General features: G+C 46.3%; 2 protein-coding genes and 1 non-coding gene across 3 annotated transcripts in view; 1 reads left to right on the top strand and 2 right to left on the bottom strand.

Moving 5' to 3' along the window:
- Positions 1 to 3,287: 3,287 nt before the first annotated feature.
- LOC133353861 (dual specificity tyrosine-phosphorylation-regulated kinase 4-like) lies at positions 3,288 to 11,780 on the bottom strand. Its single transcript, XM_061570335.1, has 6 exons — positions 11,682 to 11,780; positions 10,704 to 10,785; positions 9,768 to 9,940; positions 8,709 to 8,769; positions 7,598 to 7,715; positions 3,288 to 4,029 (listed from the first exon to the last, which is right to left on the bottom strand). Exons 1-6 carry the CDS (start codon positions 11,769 to 11,771, stop codon positions 3,561 to 3,563), a joined length of 993 nt encoding a protein of 330 aa, XP_061426319.1. The 5' UTR covers positions 11,772 to 11,780; the 3' UTR covers positions 3,288 to 3,560.
- A 427-nt stretch (positions 11,781 to 12,207) lies between these two features.
- Positions 12,208 to 17,588, bottom strand: part of LOC133353967 (uncharacterized) — a 123,557-nt gene continuing 118,176 nt past the window's right edge. The window contains exons 6-9 of the mRNA XM_061570514.1: positions 14,056 to 14,158; positions 13,065 to 13,213; positions 12,721 to 12,854; positions 12,208 to 12,471 (exon numbers count right to left, since the gene is read on the bottom strand). Of these exons, the coding sequence (XP_061426498.1) occupies positions 12,291 to 12,471; positions 12,721 to 12,854; positions 13,065 to 13,213; positions 14,056 to 14,158 (567 nt within the window). The 3' untranslated portion in view covers positions 12,208 to 12,290. The remainder of the gene's footprint in view (positions 12,472 to 12,720; positions 12,855 to 13,064; positions 13,214 to 14,055; positions 14,159 to 17,588) is intronic.
- TRNAR-CCU (transfer RNA arginine (anticodon CCU)) lies at positions 15,822 to 15,894 on the top strand. Its single transcript has one exon. It is a non-coding gene; the product is annotated as a tRNA-Arg (tRNA).

A 17,588-nucleotide genomic window follows, 5' to 3' on the forward strand; every position in this document is an offset into this window, starting at 1 on the left:
GTGTTTTTTTTTTGCGGTGTTTCTTTGACTGTATGTGTTTCTGTACCTTTGTGTTTCTGTCTTTGTCTCTGTGTCACTGTGTTATTGTTTGTGTCTCTGTTTCTGTGTCTTCGTGTTTCTGTCGCTGTGTCTGTTTCTGTGTCTCTCTCTTGCACTGAGTGTTCTGCAATCTTTTCACGTGAGGGAAGCCACCCCCTCTCAATCTGATGACGTAATCAACCAATGAACTCAGCAGGTGACTTTTTTGGCAATGACCCTTCTCCATGTCATCAATAATAGCGTAGCATGTGAGGCTTTGACTGGATTAAAATATACAATAGGCACAATAGGCGACGTTTTGGGAAATGGACTTGCCTTCTTTTCATAGCACATGCACAGAGAAGCCAGGAGAGAGGCAGATTGGATGCTAAGAACTGGAGGCTGCATTGGTTTACACCATGGGCCTGGGGCCCGATGAGAATCACATTTCACACGAGTTTGAACGTTCAGGTTCTCATCAGCGGCAGAGTCAGGCTCGATTGAGCCTGATGAAGGTGAATATGCTGCTGATGAGACAATGAAAGTCAAAACCGGTCCCGAGTGTTGTTGGCACTGAAAACATGGTTCAAGCAAGCCTGACTCTTGGTGAGACACTGAATGTTAAAACCGGTCCAGAGTTTTACTTGTGTAGGACTTGAGAAACACGCGTCGGATTGTGATATGGGCACGCGGCAGACAGTGAGGGCAAACGGGGACACAGGGAGCGGGCGACATACTGTTGTTATTGTACCAATTAAGGTGGTAAGGTAATTAAGGGGGGCCTACAGGTGTTCGGGGGTAATCGAGGACACAGGCCGGTGATTGGACGAGAGGGATGGGTGTTGGGAATTGGCGCCTCGATGTCTACAATAACAACATCACGTGAGGCTGGGGGCGAGGGGCGAAGCGGGGGATGGTCTAATTGATTAAGGGAATTGGTTCAGGGATAAAGGCAGAGCGTGGGGAGAAACGGGGATTGGTTGGTGCCTGGGACAAGAGACGGATAGAGGAAGAGACGAAGCAGCAGCCAAGAGAGTATAGTATACAATAGCAGTGGACAAGAGAGTATAGTATAAGGTAGCAGTGGACAGAGAGAGTGTATGGTAGCAGTGGACAAAGAGAAGACACAGTAGGGTAGCAGCGGATAAAGAGAATACAGTATAGGATAGCAGCGGAGTAACGGACCTTGGTGGAGAAGCTACGACGGAGTGAGACGGCAGAGAGAACAAAGAGCGACTGAGCTGGAGAGAGAGAGAGCAGAGAGGGAGGTCGCTGGAGGAGAGGAGCAGAGGGAGAGCGAGCGAAGCCAGCGGAGCGAACGGAGGGACATTGAGTGATGTTGATGGGGAGTTGTGCGTTGAAGAGAATGGAGGGACATTGGGTGATGCCGATGGAGATGTGAACTATACGCGTTAATAAAGAACGAGAAAGACAAAGCTGTCGCGTCAGTACGAGTCCTACACTTGTAAGAACAAATGGTTAAAGTGATTCAGAGAGGCCCTCTGATGCTTTGTCTTCATCGGCCTTGATAGCAAGCCGAGTGTTACAGAGCATCAGATGTGGGACTGTGCGTATTTGCCTTTTCGGAGTGGGTGGAATGCTAAGTTTACCAAACTAAAGTGAGTATCCATCGCCCTGCATGAACATAAAGGGCCGGTTGACTCTGCCCACGTATGTATGTTGAACTTCTTTTGCAGCATATGTAGCCGAACCGTACTAATTGGAGGTCCACGTGTGGACATAAAAGCCATCACCATCTCAACCACACGTTCATGGCGTTGCGTGAGGCTTCTAGGCTTCATGATTGCATTGTGTAGCTGATAGAGGTTCTTGAGAGGCACCTGGGGCCTAAAGGTGCGGTAGAGGGAATGGACACTGTTGGACCAGAGGAGAAAACTGCACCACGTGGTGTGTGGAAACACATCACAGTGGTAGTCAAGTTGGGAGGCTGAGTTGATTGATTGAAAGGGCCCTTAATCAGACCATGCCCGATAGTGACTCATCGGGGCCACTGCGCATCAGCGTCCACACCGAGTGGAACTGTTCTATGCATGATGAGGAGGCACAAGTCCCACCGTGGGTCTCAACGGGGAGTCGGTGAAGCCCAGACCCAAACCCCGCTCCCCCCGCCTCATGTGAACTCCGAGTTGCATGACATAGAGACGAGTTTGAGTCGACGTTACCAATATTTTCTTTTTTATTACGTCTTTTAAACCAACAATGATAATTATACAACTATGAATAAGATGAATCTTAACTGTTAACAGGTGGCCTTGGTACTTGCCCTTTTTGGCTTCATCTGTTATATCACCAGGCCACCTCAGCTCTCAAATGCTGGTTCAGCTATGCCCTTCCATGTCCTGGAAACCGTGGCGAGGTCATCCTCTGAGGACTGCCCGGATGAAAACCAGGATGGCAGGGCCCAGCGTAGGGCTAACTACACTAATGAGCTAGTCCCATGTGTATGGCGTGTGTAGTGTATAGTGTGTACAGTCAGTTCTGCTATAACGTGTTTTGATGACGCTAATAATGTATTAAGGAACACATTCTTTTAATAACGCGATTGAGGAACAGAACTACGCCATGCGAGTAGAAATAAGCGGTTGTATGGCTGCCTCGGCATAACATCACGATGCAAGGCGCTTCTAGATGCTACCCATGCACCTCAGTCTTTGTTCAGCCTACATACGCATCTCGCGTGTCATCGCAGACTGTGTTTTACTCTATACAGTATTGCTGTATTTGTCTCGCTTTATCATGCAACTTTGTTGATTTTTTATTACAAAGCAATATTAATGAATTAATTAACCAAGTTTCTTTCAAATATTCTGTGTTTATCATGTTGTTAGTAACTTTATTTGCTAATATAAAATTTTTAAACATTATAAAGTACGTTTTTTGGGTGGAAAAGGTGTAACTTTTGATGCTATGGAAACAAATTAAGCCTTTAACATGTCTTTCCTATGCTTGCTTAATGACTAAATTACAGTCAACCCTTCTGCATCACGACATTCCCCATCGCGGTTTCAATATATCGCGGGGTCGGCATAAGAAATTAAATGGAAATTTTTGGGGAGTTTTTGGGAGTTTTGCGAAAGCCACAGATGACATGCGAAGGTCAGCAGACGACACAAAAAGTTTAGTAACTCATAAATGCATAAAATATATGTACAGTACTGTATAACATTAATCTATTGTATCTTTTAATACCATAAATATACACAATAATTTTTTTACGTTACATTTTGTAAAAAGTTAAAGTTTTCTAAAAGAACGCAAAAGCCATCAGACGACACGCAAAGACTGAACATGTAGAGATAACTTAAAAAGTTTAGTAACTGGAGGTGCTCGCTTCGCTCGCCAAGGGGACCAAACATTTTATGCGGTTTTTCCAGATCGCGAGGGGCCTGCACCCCTAATCCCCGCGATGTGTAAGGGTCGACTGTACTTGCTTAATTACCAAATTACTTACTAACCATATTCATGGAACCAATTACCGTCGTTAAGAGCGGTTTTACTGTATTTATGTGGGGTTAAAAAACTCAGTAGATGGGATCTGATATTGACGCTAGCACCGGAAGTTGCCCATGCATTCGCTTAGGCGAGCGTGTGTATACGGTGTGTGGAATGTGTACACGCCCAGGATGAGCATTACGGTCGCATGCGGTGCATTTCTTAAAGCCACGGAAGAATGAGCATACGGCCCTGTACGCACTAACCAGACGTGACTGCTTCTTCTCTTTCTGCAGGGGCTCACCCCACTGTCTCGTCTCCTCCTTGGCGGATGCCTCTGCGTGGATTGATGTGTCCACAAGAGGCACACACTGACTCGGCACTTCCTCATCCCTCGGCATTTCCTCATCCCTCGGCATTTCCTCATCCCTCGGCATTTCCTCATCCCTCGGCATTTCCTCATCCCTCGGCATTTCCTCATCCCTCGGCATTTCCTCATCCCTCAGCCAGCTATGCGCCAGTGCCTCTGCTGGTGTCATCCGCAGAGCTGGATCCCATCTGTTGAGACACAGAAATATGTGGCACACGTGGTAAGGGTGATAATGATGTAAGGATTTATGTGCATTTCTTTCTCTCACTGTGTCCATTAACTTAAGTGTGTATGTTAAACTTCTTTCGCACCGTACATAGCCAATTGTAGGTGCGGGTGAAGGACAACAAACTACATTCAATACTGAGTTATAAAAAGATGTAATTTTCAATCTAGAGTTAAAAGTGAATTTCCCAGTGATATTGTGGCTCATTTGTAGTAAGCATTTTGTGTGTAATGAGTGCGACCTTAAAATATATTCGTTCAGCAAATGTAATCTAATGCAGCTCCGTGAACACTGGACGGACATGGTTGAATCTTGCAAAGAATGTTGTACTGTACATGCTGCAGCTTCCTAATGCTTTTTCCAGACGTCCCTTAGACTAGTGAGTTGCAATAATCAAATACACCACGATGTTGGCTATGTCATGACTCAATAGTGGCTGATTGTGTCATAGAGCCCTGATTTTAAAAAATTGCAGGACCTGACTATATATATTAAAAAAAGAGAAGCAGAAATCCTCCACTATTGGTGATGACTGTCAGATGAACCTTCTGTTCTCCCCACTGTGCCACCTTGATGTATTTGTCCCCCTGGTGCTCCACTCATTGTGAACATCGCTCCACCACCCTCAATTGTTGTTGGAGGGCCAATGCTTCCAACTGCCCAGTAGCCTGGCGTTGCCCAGTGGCATACTTCACGAGCCCACCTCCACATACATGATATACATATATCGATATATGTTCCTTTTAAGGGCTTTTCTGTAAGGGTATGTGAGTCTATGGGTCTCTATAAGTGTAGAGACCATATAAGTGTATGAGTCTGGGTCTTTATATGTGTATGGACCATGTCAGTACATGTGAGTCTATTGGTCTATTTGTAAATGTATGGCTGATGTAAGTGTATGCAAGTTTGTGGGTCTCTATGTAAGTGTGTGGACATTAAGGGCCTTCATGATGGTGGCCAACCTCAGGTAAAGCTACGTGGCCAGAAGTCAGAGCCATTCCCTGTTTACCTTGGGGTGCGAAAGGCAGTGGCGGCTCCTGCAAAATCTCTCAGGGGGGGCAAATGTCTGGATGATTGATAAGGATAAGGTCCACCCATGCAATGAATAAATTAACAGCAACTTCACTTCTTTAATATTAATGAAAAATAAAGTGACTCTTACAATACATCTTGTTTGTTTATATACTCACTATTAAAACAAACCACTCAAGTTTATTTTATTAAAGATTCCACTAGGTAGCGATACATTATATTGTTGGATGAAACGTGCTTACGTATGATGACGTAAGCACGTATGATGACGTAAGCACGTTAGGGCTCGCCCTCCCGGAAGCCATAGATAATGCATTGGAGCGCCCCCGTTCGAAAAAAAACATCTTTCAATGTAAGTCTATGGGGCCACTCGGGGCGATTCTCAGCCGTAGTGAAATCGCCCCAAAAGAGGCGGTACTCCACAGAACGTGACATGACGCTGATTGGACTATATCCAGAGGCTGCAGTGACGGCTAGCGTGACTCTGTGGTTGAATGACATTGGTGGTGCGTCGCCCAATCGCCCTAATGAAGAAACCGCCCCTGGCGAAAGGGATGTCCTCTGCATCCCACATTATTTAACATCTTTTCGTCCATGTAGTTTGTCGAGCCTTTGATGGCTGTACCGGAGAAATTTCCATCTGGTACAGAGAAAATGGGAGACTGGGTGGGGTCGAGTAATGGCTCGCTATTGGTCAACCATGTAATGTATGCTGATCTGGTGATTGCTGCTCACTCAGAGGAGGAGTTGGAAGCACTACTGCTGAACCTGGAGATTGCCACTCAGAGGTGGGGCCTCACCATCAGCCCCACCAACACTAAGCACCTGCATGGGTATTTTGTACCATCAAACACTCCACCCCCTCAGCTCCCCGTTGGTCATGGAGCAGTTGTGGAGAGAGTGGAGAGTTTCCCATACCTGGCCAGTGTGCTTATGACCAGCTCCGGTTCGACAGCAGAGGTCTTACTGAATCAGCAGTTGGGCGTCGTTTTTTTATCGGCTGAGCAATGCTGTGTGGAAGCTATCTGGTTTGTCGCTCCACACGAAGCTTCAGATCTTCCCGGGCACAGTCATGCCCTCTCTTCTCTATGCTTGTGAAACGTGGACCCCTCTAAAGGAATATCTGTGCCTGTTATAAACGTTTAGGCTGGCCTTCCTTCGATCCATCCTAGGTTTATCCAGGCTGGATTGTGTGAGGAGCTCACAAATTCTTGAAAGATTTGGACACATTCCCATCAGTGAGCTCCTCCGACAGGTAAGGCTGGATTGGCTCGGTCATGTAGCCCGCATGCCCAGCCACCGCATACCCAAGCAGCTTCTGTTTGGTTGCATCGAGGGGGATAAATTGGCACGACACGGGCTGGAGAAGAGATGGACTGATGCGGTACGAGAGGATGTGGAGCTGAGTTGACTTGCCGAAGACTGCTACCTGCAGTGTCAAGATCGGCCTCTGGAGGAGGCTCATGAAGGACGCTACTGGGCAGGTGGAGACAGCCGCCCTCGGCGGGCAGAGGAATGATGCTCACAACACTTAGTGGAGCGCCAGGCGGCTAAAATTCAGTAAGTTGGCACAGTAGGAGGTACAGTGGTGCATGTGTCAGTCATCTCAGTCAGCCAAACCATGGCACCCGCTGGGTATGTCCCATGACCTACAGTCAGCGAGCCTTAGGCACTCCACGTCTCAAAGTGCACCTAGCCTGGCACAAGCGTCATGGTCACATCACCATCACTTAGGGGCAAATGGCGGTATTGGTATGGACCATGTGAGTGTATGAGAGTCTATGGGTCTCTCTATACACGTGTAGTGTAATAACGCGGGCTGCTGACAAGAAAGCGGTACTGGCAGCAGGGGGCAGTACACACGTCAGCAGCGGGAGATCTAAAAAGAAGCCCAGGAAGAAATCGATCTGGAAGCCTGAGAACCCACTAGTAGGTTCGAGAAAGAGGGCGTAGCGAGGCGGGGCGAGGCCACGCCAGGGGGATAAAAGGGGGCCCGGGACGAGAGCTCGGGGCTGTTGCTGGAAGTGGATCCCCACGCTCTGTCGCCAATCGTCACCTTCGTCGCCGCAGTCTCCGACCACCTTTGACGCCGCTAGCTAGACAGCCTGCAGACTGCTCCATCTAGGTAGTGCCGTCAAGGACATGGATGTGTGACTAGCGCGTAGACACGCGGGGCACATGTGGTTTCCTGACGTGTGGAATAAGGAAGGTCCCTTAAGAACCCTGTCTCCGACTGAGTCACTACACGTGTATGGACCATGTCAGTGTATGTGAGTCTGTGGGTCTCTATGCAAGTGCATGTTTTTACATGCAAGTCTATGGACAAGGTTGTCTAATGGGATATATGGCTTGGAAGATAAAGAATAATCAGAATAGAGAGTGGAGCTAGTGATCAAAGAGGAGAATTCGCCAGTGATGCTATACTATTAAACTCTTTTCTTTTTACCAGGTGACTGACTGGGAAAAACCACTCTGTGGGGGGGGGGGGGGGTTCTTACTCCAGGCAGCGGCTAATGAAGTCGTGGAACTCCGAGTCCTGGCTCCCGAGTGCCAGGTATAGGGAGTGACTGCCTGGGACCCTGCTTTGTCCAGACATCAAAGGCATCCCCGAACCATCTGCAGGGATGATGCAGACCAGGTAAAACATCATTACAAACCACAGCACCCTTGTACACCCACAGCGCAGAAACACAATCTTATAGTGCTATGACATAGACCAGTGGGAGTACTTTGACCGCTTGTTGCAGAAGTTCATGGTTCAAATTCTGCAAGCCGCCATGGTTATTACTTCAGTAATTACTTCAGTAATAACCATACGATGCTTTGCGCTGTTTGGTTTAAAGTAGAACGTTACAGACCTTGTGAAGTCATAAGATTATCATGCTGGTGTTACGCCCGCTACTGAAAAATGACTGCAGACGGTGTCTGTGAAACACAGCAGGCACCATCCTTTGTGATAGCTTTGCGTTCTAAGAATGATAGTGCAAATACCAAGTGCATTCAATAAGTATTAACTATGATAGATCCTAGAGGTAAAAAAGAAAAGCTCTTTTAACTTTGATTTAACCTCTTTCAAGCAAAACATTGTTTTTTACCAGGTAAAGCCCACTGAACTATTGCCTCTTTTTAAGAGGCGACCAGGCAAAAGGGAGAAGATAAGTTCCCGCAATGTACAGCAACCAGGCTGGGGATCTACGCTACGATCTTCTGCATTGCAGGTGAGGGAGGTAACGTTTCCTCGCCTCTGCAGCATCCCAAAAACGTCTGATCTCATTGTTAAACGTGGTTTTGAACATTACCCTTCACATTACAGGTGATTCAACAAAAATAATTATGATTATAATCACAACTGGCGTCTCTTTAATCGCTTGCACTCATGGTACTTTAATTTGCTTGCCTTTGTCGGGTGGTTGGAGAACCTTAATGACACAAATTTGGGCAGATCACCATGAGGCCTAACCCTTCCCCAAAAATGCATTACGAATCATATTGACTGCCAAAACACATGTGGAAGTAGTTGAATATACAAAGTAATGCCCCACTAGACTCTTAACGGACCCAGCTCCCCCTCAAACTTAACGCGATTCCCCCGCACGCCCCTTCACTCACCAAAGTACTTGTTTCTCTCAGGCGCGTCATCAATCAAATTCTGAGGCGGCATCCCGAGGATCTACACACAATTCACACAGAGACAATGATCACCCATACAGTATTGACACACTTGTGTGGAAAGTTCTGTTTGTGAGCACCTACTGATGATGGCACAGCACCCAAGGCCACACCACAGCAACTATTTTACAAATCACTCCAGGTATTGATTTAATGCTGAGTCGATATTTGAGAGGCCAAGGACTGGTCCAACATTCAACACCACACGGTCAGGGTGCTAACCATTCGGCTACCGCTCCCGATGGTTCTCGCATGCAGGCACGGGGCAGTGTTATTGGCATGGCCCAGCAAAACCGCGAACGCCGCACGTTGCAGAAGTTCACGGATCAATCCCAGTGACTGCCCTGGTCTTTACTGCGGTATTAAACCACAAAATACTATGCACCATCTGCCTCATTCACAGCGGAGGTAATGGGTCCCGTGGCGTCATTTGAAATTGCTTATATGGTTGTGAGAATTTTCTTCATTACAAGCAGTTGAGATGAAACAACAATAATTGGCGCGATAAATGCTCGTTCATCTGACAATTCAAATTATTTGCAGGTGGTGTAGGGTTACATTTGGCCAATCCGTGGCCTCATGCAATAATCTATCACGAGTCATAACACCAGCTCTAAAAATCTATGCGTTCCGCTCACAGTTACCTTGACAGGTCTACGCCTGAGTAATTGGTTCTATCATGCGGTTGTATGCAACTCAGTAGCTTGTGTGTGGACAACCATGCAACCAGTCGCGAGCAGTCGTACGCCTCTTTCTCACAGAAGAGACGACTCAAGTGGTCTGCTCAGGGAATTGTAAGGAAGTATTTCCTGTCGCATGTTCAATTGGTCATACCAATTCTGAATATTATTTTAATACCCTTGATGCGGAAATACTCGATGAGAAGTGAAAAACATGGTTAGAAGCAATGACTGAGTTGCGCGATTTCAAGAGCAAATTGGTCATGAAATTGATCACTCAATAACGGAATTGTCAGTGTTACTGCTGTGTGGGCAATACCTCCATATAACACGGGAGCTGGTCGTGTTTGTTGATGGCCGGAAAGAGGATGCGCCCGGTAGCCAACTCGGCCACTGTACACCCCAGCCCCCACATGTCAACCGGGAAAGATGACATGTGGCCCAGGTATGCCTCTGGGGCAAGGTACGCAGGGGAACCAAAAATCTGTGAACCTGTGAATTACAAAATACAAACATAACCAATATAGCCTTTAACAGCAACACACAGGCACGAAAAAACATGTATACAAACACATGTACTCACCCATAGGTCTAGAACCATGCACACACAGGTGAAGAGACGCAAACACGTGTGCACACACACAAAACGTCCCCATATAGGCTTTAACAAATTTATCTGGCATTTGCTTTTAGCGAGCACCTAATGAAGGCCTGAACAACACACACGAAGATGGGTGGCCAGCACCACGCCCAGCCACCTTTGTCTTCTAAACTGGTGGTGCCTAGACACCGCACATGGTACTCATTTATGGCTGAGTCGACCTAGGGGAGGCCCAGGACTAGGTTCAGATATTCATGAACGCAAATTTTACTACAGTCACCAGGATTGTAGTGCTGTCGACTAACCCCAACACTACGGTTCCTCACTGCATAAACAAAGAAAAGTTCCCCCGTGTAGCCTTAGACATTGTTGGGGCAGGTGCAATTAGTGACCACCTATGAAGTCCAAAACGACACTTGAGGGGGGTGGGTGGCCTGCACCATGCCTTTGTCTCCTGAGTGGCATTGTTTACACACCACACCAGGTACTCATTTGAGACTGAGTCTACCTAGGGGAGGCTCACAACCAGTTCAGAAAATCGCCACTCTCACCTGGGTCACCAGTTTCGAAATGCAGTGTGCTAACCACTACACTACCGCTCCTTGAACTGCATACACACACATTCTCATACTCAGCCACACACTCACGACTCACGTTGGCGTCCCACCAAAAAGCTGTTTTCAAAACTCATCATCCGGATGGTCCTTGCCCCAGGCTCTTTAATCGACATGTTCCTCTAGACGATAGGCAGCAGAAGATATTCACATTCAGAGGTCATGATAAATAATGTCAACTTGTAATACGCCAATGCCATGCAGTATTCACTCTATCTGGAAGAGAGAGAACCACTCCGAGGCACGAGGAGGGGCCACAGATGATGTTTCACACCATTGGTGTGATCCACCAACCTGCGGCTCTACAGTGCTGGATTACAGGCATGCACAACTATTCAGCCTGCAGCAGATTGGTCATGTAGCAAAATACCACAATAAATATTAAAAGGGGAATCTGAGATGACACGCTTTTGCCAAGGTTATTCATCGCAACTCAAGAGAATGTTTTCTGATGGATGCCACTGGGGTGCCCTTTCAAATGTATTTAGATGAGATTATTCCAATCTCTAATCTCATATAGAGCACTCTGGGTTGCCCGGCGTAAAGGAGGGCGCTCTTATCATACCTGTATGACGATTGTTACAAGAGGGCCGAACGGAGCTTGTAGCTGTGAGTGTTAGTTAGGCAGAAGCATGCACATGCATGAAGTTGGTAACGCATTCTCATGCGCATGAGCAGCATGGAAACAAGTGGGCAGCTGTCAGGTTAAAGCACAGTTGCTTAATTTCAAAGCGTCCTTTTACTTGCACTGGTTTGTGTCTCCATGATTTGGGCAATGCTTTGTTTCGACATGTCTGCTTTTCTCTAGCGCGAGTCCCTAATAGCAACAAAACTTTAAACTCAAGTTTCACCCATATATAACCCTCTGTACGACAGTTATCATGACCCGCAGCTACTGACAGTTGGACAGAGCAGATGCATTAACGCTTTGATCAATGGGTATAGGTTCTACGAAGACGAGCCCCGAACGGGAACTCAAATTAATGCTGCAGTTGTGCGGAACCTGGTGTCCACTCACCGGCTGGATATCCCCATGCACGATTCCCTTGGCATGGAGATGAATGAGGAATTTGAGGATGGACTTGGTGAAGAGTTTCACCATTGTCATCTCAATGTGCTGGGGTGCTGTGCAATCAATGGCACTTAACAGACGTCTTCTGTTAAGGAGACAACAACAGAAAGTCAGTGCCATCCTTTAAAGGGCTGAGTAAGCAATACAAATTATCAACAATTATTATACTCGTTTATCCATGGAAGCCTCACTAAATGTAAACACTTTTTTCCTGAGGGTCCTGCCAAGTTTCTCCTGTCGGGGTGACATTGTTCCTATGTGTAATCCCAACTGAGTTATTTTTAAGTTATTTTCTCAGCACTGGCGAATTTGGCCGATGCCAATTAAATTATGTGCGAGTGTTTCGCTATTGGAGGAATGCGGAGAATGAGGATAAATTCCATGCAGAACAAGTGGAGAACAAACTCCACACAGACACTTATCCGAGTCAGCAATCAAACCCAAGCTCTTGGAATGATGCACGAGTGTTACCACTGCCGTCACACTGACGGTTGTCGGTGTGGCTATCGAAAAATTAGCAAGGCTGGAGAAGAAAATGGAGTGGAGCAGCCAGCTTTACATGTCTCTGCTCAGACAGCAGGGTACGTACTTCGGTATGAGCTGCATGACGAGGCAGTTGTGACCCCTGAAGGTGAAAAAGTCGAGGATTCTGTCAACGTTGACATCATCATTGGCCCAGCCCTGAAGTTGGAGCAAGATGTGGTACTCCATCCACTGGCTGTGGTCTTCCTCGGCACTAAACAGCGGAAATCCACAGCTTCATATTAATTACAATAATTGACCCTTGTAACAGTTTGTCGCTCGCTCTCAAAGACAGTTGTCCTTCACCGCATCTGCGATTAACAGTGGGCTACGTACGGCGCGAAAGAAGTTAAACATAAATCCAGAGAAAACCCACACATATGAGCACCATAACACTACCCACGTAAATATGGAATTGATTTACTGTCCTGCCTTCTCCATGCAAGACATTGTGAAGTCTTACCTGAATGACTGTCTCCACATCTTCACAGCCACTCGGGTGTTGGTCTTGTGGTCACGGCATTTGAAGATCTGGCTGTAAGGTCCGACCACCTTCTTCAGCACCTCATATCGGAAATGGAGATGCTCATGCTCGACCTGCGGTGCAATCACATCAACTAAGTATACTGATCCAATCACTGCTCATTCAGTCACTGAGTATGGATGCAATATATGTGTGGCATGTGTAAGAGTTAGTGTGAATGTGTAGGGTATGTTGTCCGCCTGTTCTGCAGATTATTATGGTGTTTGTCAGTGTGCAGACTTTGTGTGTTCTCCACGTGTTACGTGACCTGAGGAGAGTCGTACCGAGACATAATGGTTGAAGACATCATCGTAGCCATGGTTTTGAGTGCCAAAGCCTTTGTTATGGACTCCGAAATACCAGACGTTATTCACGTTGAGGACCTCGCTTCTCTCGGTGGGGGTCAGGAAATCCCCAAAGAGCTTCAAGATTTCTGCAAACATAAGAACAATGATGATTAATATTGTCCTATTATAATATTGCTTTGTCAAATAAAACATTTTCGTTTCTTTAATTTGTTCACTAAGCAATGTGGTCGTGTTTTTTTTTTTCATTGCATTTTTAACCAGTTCCGTATTCCTGTAACATGTGAAGAACAGACTGATAACGAATTTGGTATCACCACCTACAGTGAGGGAAAAAAAGTATTTGATCCCCTGCTGATTATGTACGTTTGCCCACTGACAAAGAAATGATCAGTCTATAATTTTAATGGTAGGTTTATTTGAACAGTGAGAGACAGAATAACAACAACAAAATCCAGAAAAACGCATGTCAAAAATGTTATAAATTGATTTGCATTTTACAAAATCAGCAGGTGATCAAATACTATTTCCCTCACTGTATGAAACCGCGCTTTTGTCATGAAGACTTGTTTAACATCCATACGATCGTAGGACACCCAAGAAACATAGCCTAGCCACTTATTGGGCCCTTCCTGCTGAAATGATAATAAAATATACGATGCTTGTTTACCAAAGAAAGCTCCACTGAGTCCCTGGACTGCATATAATCACTAACACTAATTTTTTTTTGCATTGGGATGTTTGAATAATTTTCTTTAGCTGTGGGAGGAAAATGGCGAACCCGGAGGAATCCCATGCAGAGCAGGGGGAAATCATCCCGACTCCAAAGAGAAATGCACGAGGAGTGTTCCTGCTGTGCCACCCTGCCTCGCGACATTTTTATTCCATAGCCATTCACATGCTTGTTTTTGTTTTCAACTGTGACCACCATGACGTCCCCCACCATGACTTCTCTGATCATATCTATCACCTCGTGGGGTTTTACTGCTGGCGATGGCAATGCTGTCCGATGTGGGCAGCGCACTCCATTGCACGCTGCTCCTGGAGCCCACCTTCTCTTCAGCCTTGGCCATCTACACACAGACAAAGATGCAGGTCACCCGGTATAACCTTCAGCAATCTTTTGGGGAAAGTGCAGCAAGTAAGCAATGAGCCAACATCGCTGAGGGCCCTGGGTTCCATAGTGAGGAAGACCAGGCTTTGGCAATATGGGGCGAAGTTGCTACGTGGTCCAGCCATTGGGAACTCCCAGTGGCATTTGTCCCTGTGCATTAGTCTACCAGTGGACTGTTAGTCTACCAGTGGACTGTTAGTCTACCAGTGGACTATTAGTCTACCAGTGGACTGTTAGTCTACCAGTTGACTATTAGTCTACCAGTTGACTAGTCCTCCAATAATGTAGACTAAGATGTTATCTCCCTCGCCTGGATGCAGGAAGTTGTGGGTACGATGCCAACCCTGTGTGACTGATTGCATGAAAGTATAAAGTGATTATGAGAGAGTGAGTGAGCGTGAGTGTGAGAGTTTGTAAGTATTAGAGTGAGTGTAAGACTGCATGAGTTTTAGAGTTAGTGAGATAGTGAGAGTGAGTGTGAGAGTGCATGAGTTTGAGAGTGAGATAGTGTGAAGATGAGTGTCAGAGTTAGTGTGTGAGCATGAGTGATTGAGAGTAAATGTGAGTGAATTTGAGAGTTAGTGAGTGTGAGATTCAGTGTGTGAGGGAGTGTGAAAGTGAGAATGAGTGTGAAAGTTAGTGTGAGATTGATGTTGTAAGAGTGCATGGGAGAGTGAGAGAGTTAGTGTTAGAGTGAATGTGTGTGAACGTGAATGAGAGAGTTACAGTAAGTGTGATGGTAAGTAAGTGCGAGTGAGACAGAGTGAGAGAGTGAGTGAGCATGAAAGAATGTGAGAATGAGTGAGTGGGGGAGTTAATGAGAGTGAGTGGGAGCATGATAAAGTGAGTGAGAGAGTGAGTGTGAGTTAGTGAGTGTGAATGTGAATGCATGTAAGAGTTATTGAGCGGGAGAGTAAGAGTGTGTGTGAGAGTGCATGTGGGTGAGCGAGTGAGACAATGAGTATGAGTAAGATAGTGAATGTGAGCGTGAGAGTAAATACTCGTGAGTTATTGAGCGGGAGTGTAAGAGAGTGAGTGTGATAGTGAGTTAGTGTGAGAGTGAGTGGGAGAGTGAGAGAGTGCATGTGACAGAGAATGAGTGAGTGAATGAGAGAGTATGTGACAGTGATTACAGTGAGGGTGAGACAGAGTTTGAGAGTGAAACAGCGAGTCTGACAGCGTGCGAGTGAGTGAGCGCGAGTCTCACTGTGCTCCCTCCTCCTCGTCTCCACTCCCCGTAAAGAATGAGACCTCCTTTACCAGTGGCAAAATATAGTAATAGGTTTTTACCCTTTCAAATGGTACAAAAACTGACACCTTTATACAAGGCATCATGTTTGCAATAACCACAACACAAGCAGTCAAAATGCGAACAAAAAGAAACAACTTTGATGATAATGATATGCACTGTCCTTGAAGTTGATTGGTCCACACCCGAGACAGCTTTTCTTAGAGCCTAGTCTCCATTGGTGTTGGACCAGATGACGCCAAAAGGCGTACAACTCAAAGACAGTGCACTATCAGAGTATTCAGAGCTCGGGGTAAGCATTTACACTATGAGACCTCTTTACCAGTGGCAAAATATAGTAATAGGTTTTTACCCTTTCATCATGCTACATGTAGCCCCAGTGGCCTAATGGATAAGGCACTGGCCTCCTAAGCCAGGGATTGTGGGTTCGAGTCCCACCTGGGGTGGCTGAGAAAAAGTTGTTCATTTTGTAGACGTCAAGTTTATGAATCTGACGATGATAAGCGAAGGTGGTACTGTGCCGATCGAAGAGAGTGTGAAATCAGTGTACTTTGGTGACAGGAATCAACATTGATAAAGCAGAGGGGACGAAAGGGGGAAATACGTATCCATTTTTAAATCCTTCATATTAAGTTCACTTGCTTGCTTGCACGCTTACGACCGTGCAAATCTTTCGGTCGTTTTTTAATCCACTTCCCGTGATCCAATCGAGCTGACATTTTGCACAGACTCGTTGTGCGTGACAATTTATTTTTGTGAAAATGTTTTTCCAAAATTTTCCACTTTTTAGGAAAAAAAATATTTCACTAACACAATCATATATTTTTCCTAAACACAGAAAATTATTCAAGAAAACAACAAAAATGTACAATATAAACAATCATACAAAACTGAAAACCTTATAATCCTTATATACGACTTTCCTTATATTTCATTTAAAATACCAATGTAATAAAAATGAAACTCTTACTCAAGAAAAACAGAAATGAATAATAAAATAAAACCGATGCCACGCACATAAAGGATTTATAGTGAAAAACTTTGTTTTTACGGGTTAATTTTTTGCTGCTACTGCTGCCAATTTCTCCTCTGCACGTCTCACTACACGCGTGCAGTGACGTCACTCACCTCCACGGCTATGGCCACGCCCTTATCTCTGTTACGTCAGACACTCAAACTCCTCCCACTCAACGAGTGACCACGTGACCGCTCAACGGTTCGTGCTGTGCGTGTCAGACTTGAGCAAAAAGTTTGTGAATGTCAGAGTCAGTATGAGAGTGAGTATGAGTGAGAGTGAGTATGAGTGAGAGTGATTGAGTGTGAGAGTTGGTGAGTGTTTTAGTGAAAGAGTGAGTGTGAGTGAAAGAGACAGTGAATGTGAGAGTGCCTTTAAGAGTGTGCGAGTGAGTTAGTGAGAGGGTGAGTGTGATATGGAGTCTCACCGTGCCTCCTGCTCTTTTCCAATCCCTGTAAATAATCGCAACAAGAGCTCGGCTCTTTGTGCTGCTACTGCAGTTACCTCCTCTGCACCTTCTCCGTACACGCGTGCAGTGACGTCACACCTCCACGGCTATGGCCACGCCCCTATCTCTGTTGCGTCAGACCCTCAGACCCCTCCCGCTCAACGAGTGGCCACGTGACCCCCCAACGATTTGTGGTGTGACTGGTGAGACTTGAGTGAAAAAGTTCGTGAATTTGAGTAAGCGTCAGAGTAAATGGGAGACGTGAGTATGAGTGAGTGTAAGAGTTAGTGAGTGTTTTAGTGAAAGAGTGACACATGGGTGAGCGTGAGTATCGATTTAAATTTCGTGATGCAGGGCTCCATTTCTTGGTTCTTTCCCCCCCGGTAAAGTCACGGAGAAGGGAAGTAATAAAAATAATAAAAATAAAACAAATTAAAATAAATACTTCTCAGCCGTTTCGGTACAAGGCCACGCCGTCTTCAGGTGAAGACGGTGCTGTCTATGGGGGGGGATGGGAGGGGTAGGGGGGGAGGGGTATGGGGGGCGCCGGGGGCGTGGGGGGGGTATGGGGGGGGCGGGGGGTATGGGGGTGGGAGGGGGGGGTCGGGGGGGGGCGGGGGGGGGGGGGGGGGGGGGGGGGGGCGGGGGCGGGGGTATGGGGGGGCGGGGGGGGGTAT

This window comes from Lethenteron reissneri, chromosome 45, assembly GCF_015708825.2.
Source record: "Lethenteron reissneri isolate LAM-NWPU_2019-01 chromosome 45, ASM1570882v1, whole genome shotgun sequence".
In the NCBI taxonomy this organism is placed as follows: domain Eukaryota; kingdom Metazoa; phylum Chordata; class Hyperoartia; order Petromyzontiformes; family Petromyzontidae; genus Lethenteron; species Lethenteron reissneri.

Bases quoted from the DNA above. Each gene is read 5' to 3' on its own strand.
- LOC133353861 (XM_061570335.1), bottom strand. From the start codon at position 11,771: ATGACAATGGTGAAACTCTTCACCAAGTCCATCCTCAAATTCCTCATT. The intron at 8,770-9,767 runs GTATTGCCCACA...AATTGTGTGTAG, and splicing joins AGCTCCCGTGTTATATGGAG to ATCCTCGGGATGCCGCCTCA. The intron at 4,030-7,597 runs GTAAGAACCCCC...GTGTCTCAACAG, and splicing joins TTCATTAGCCGCTGCCTGGA to ATGGGATCCAGCTCTGCGGA.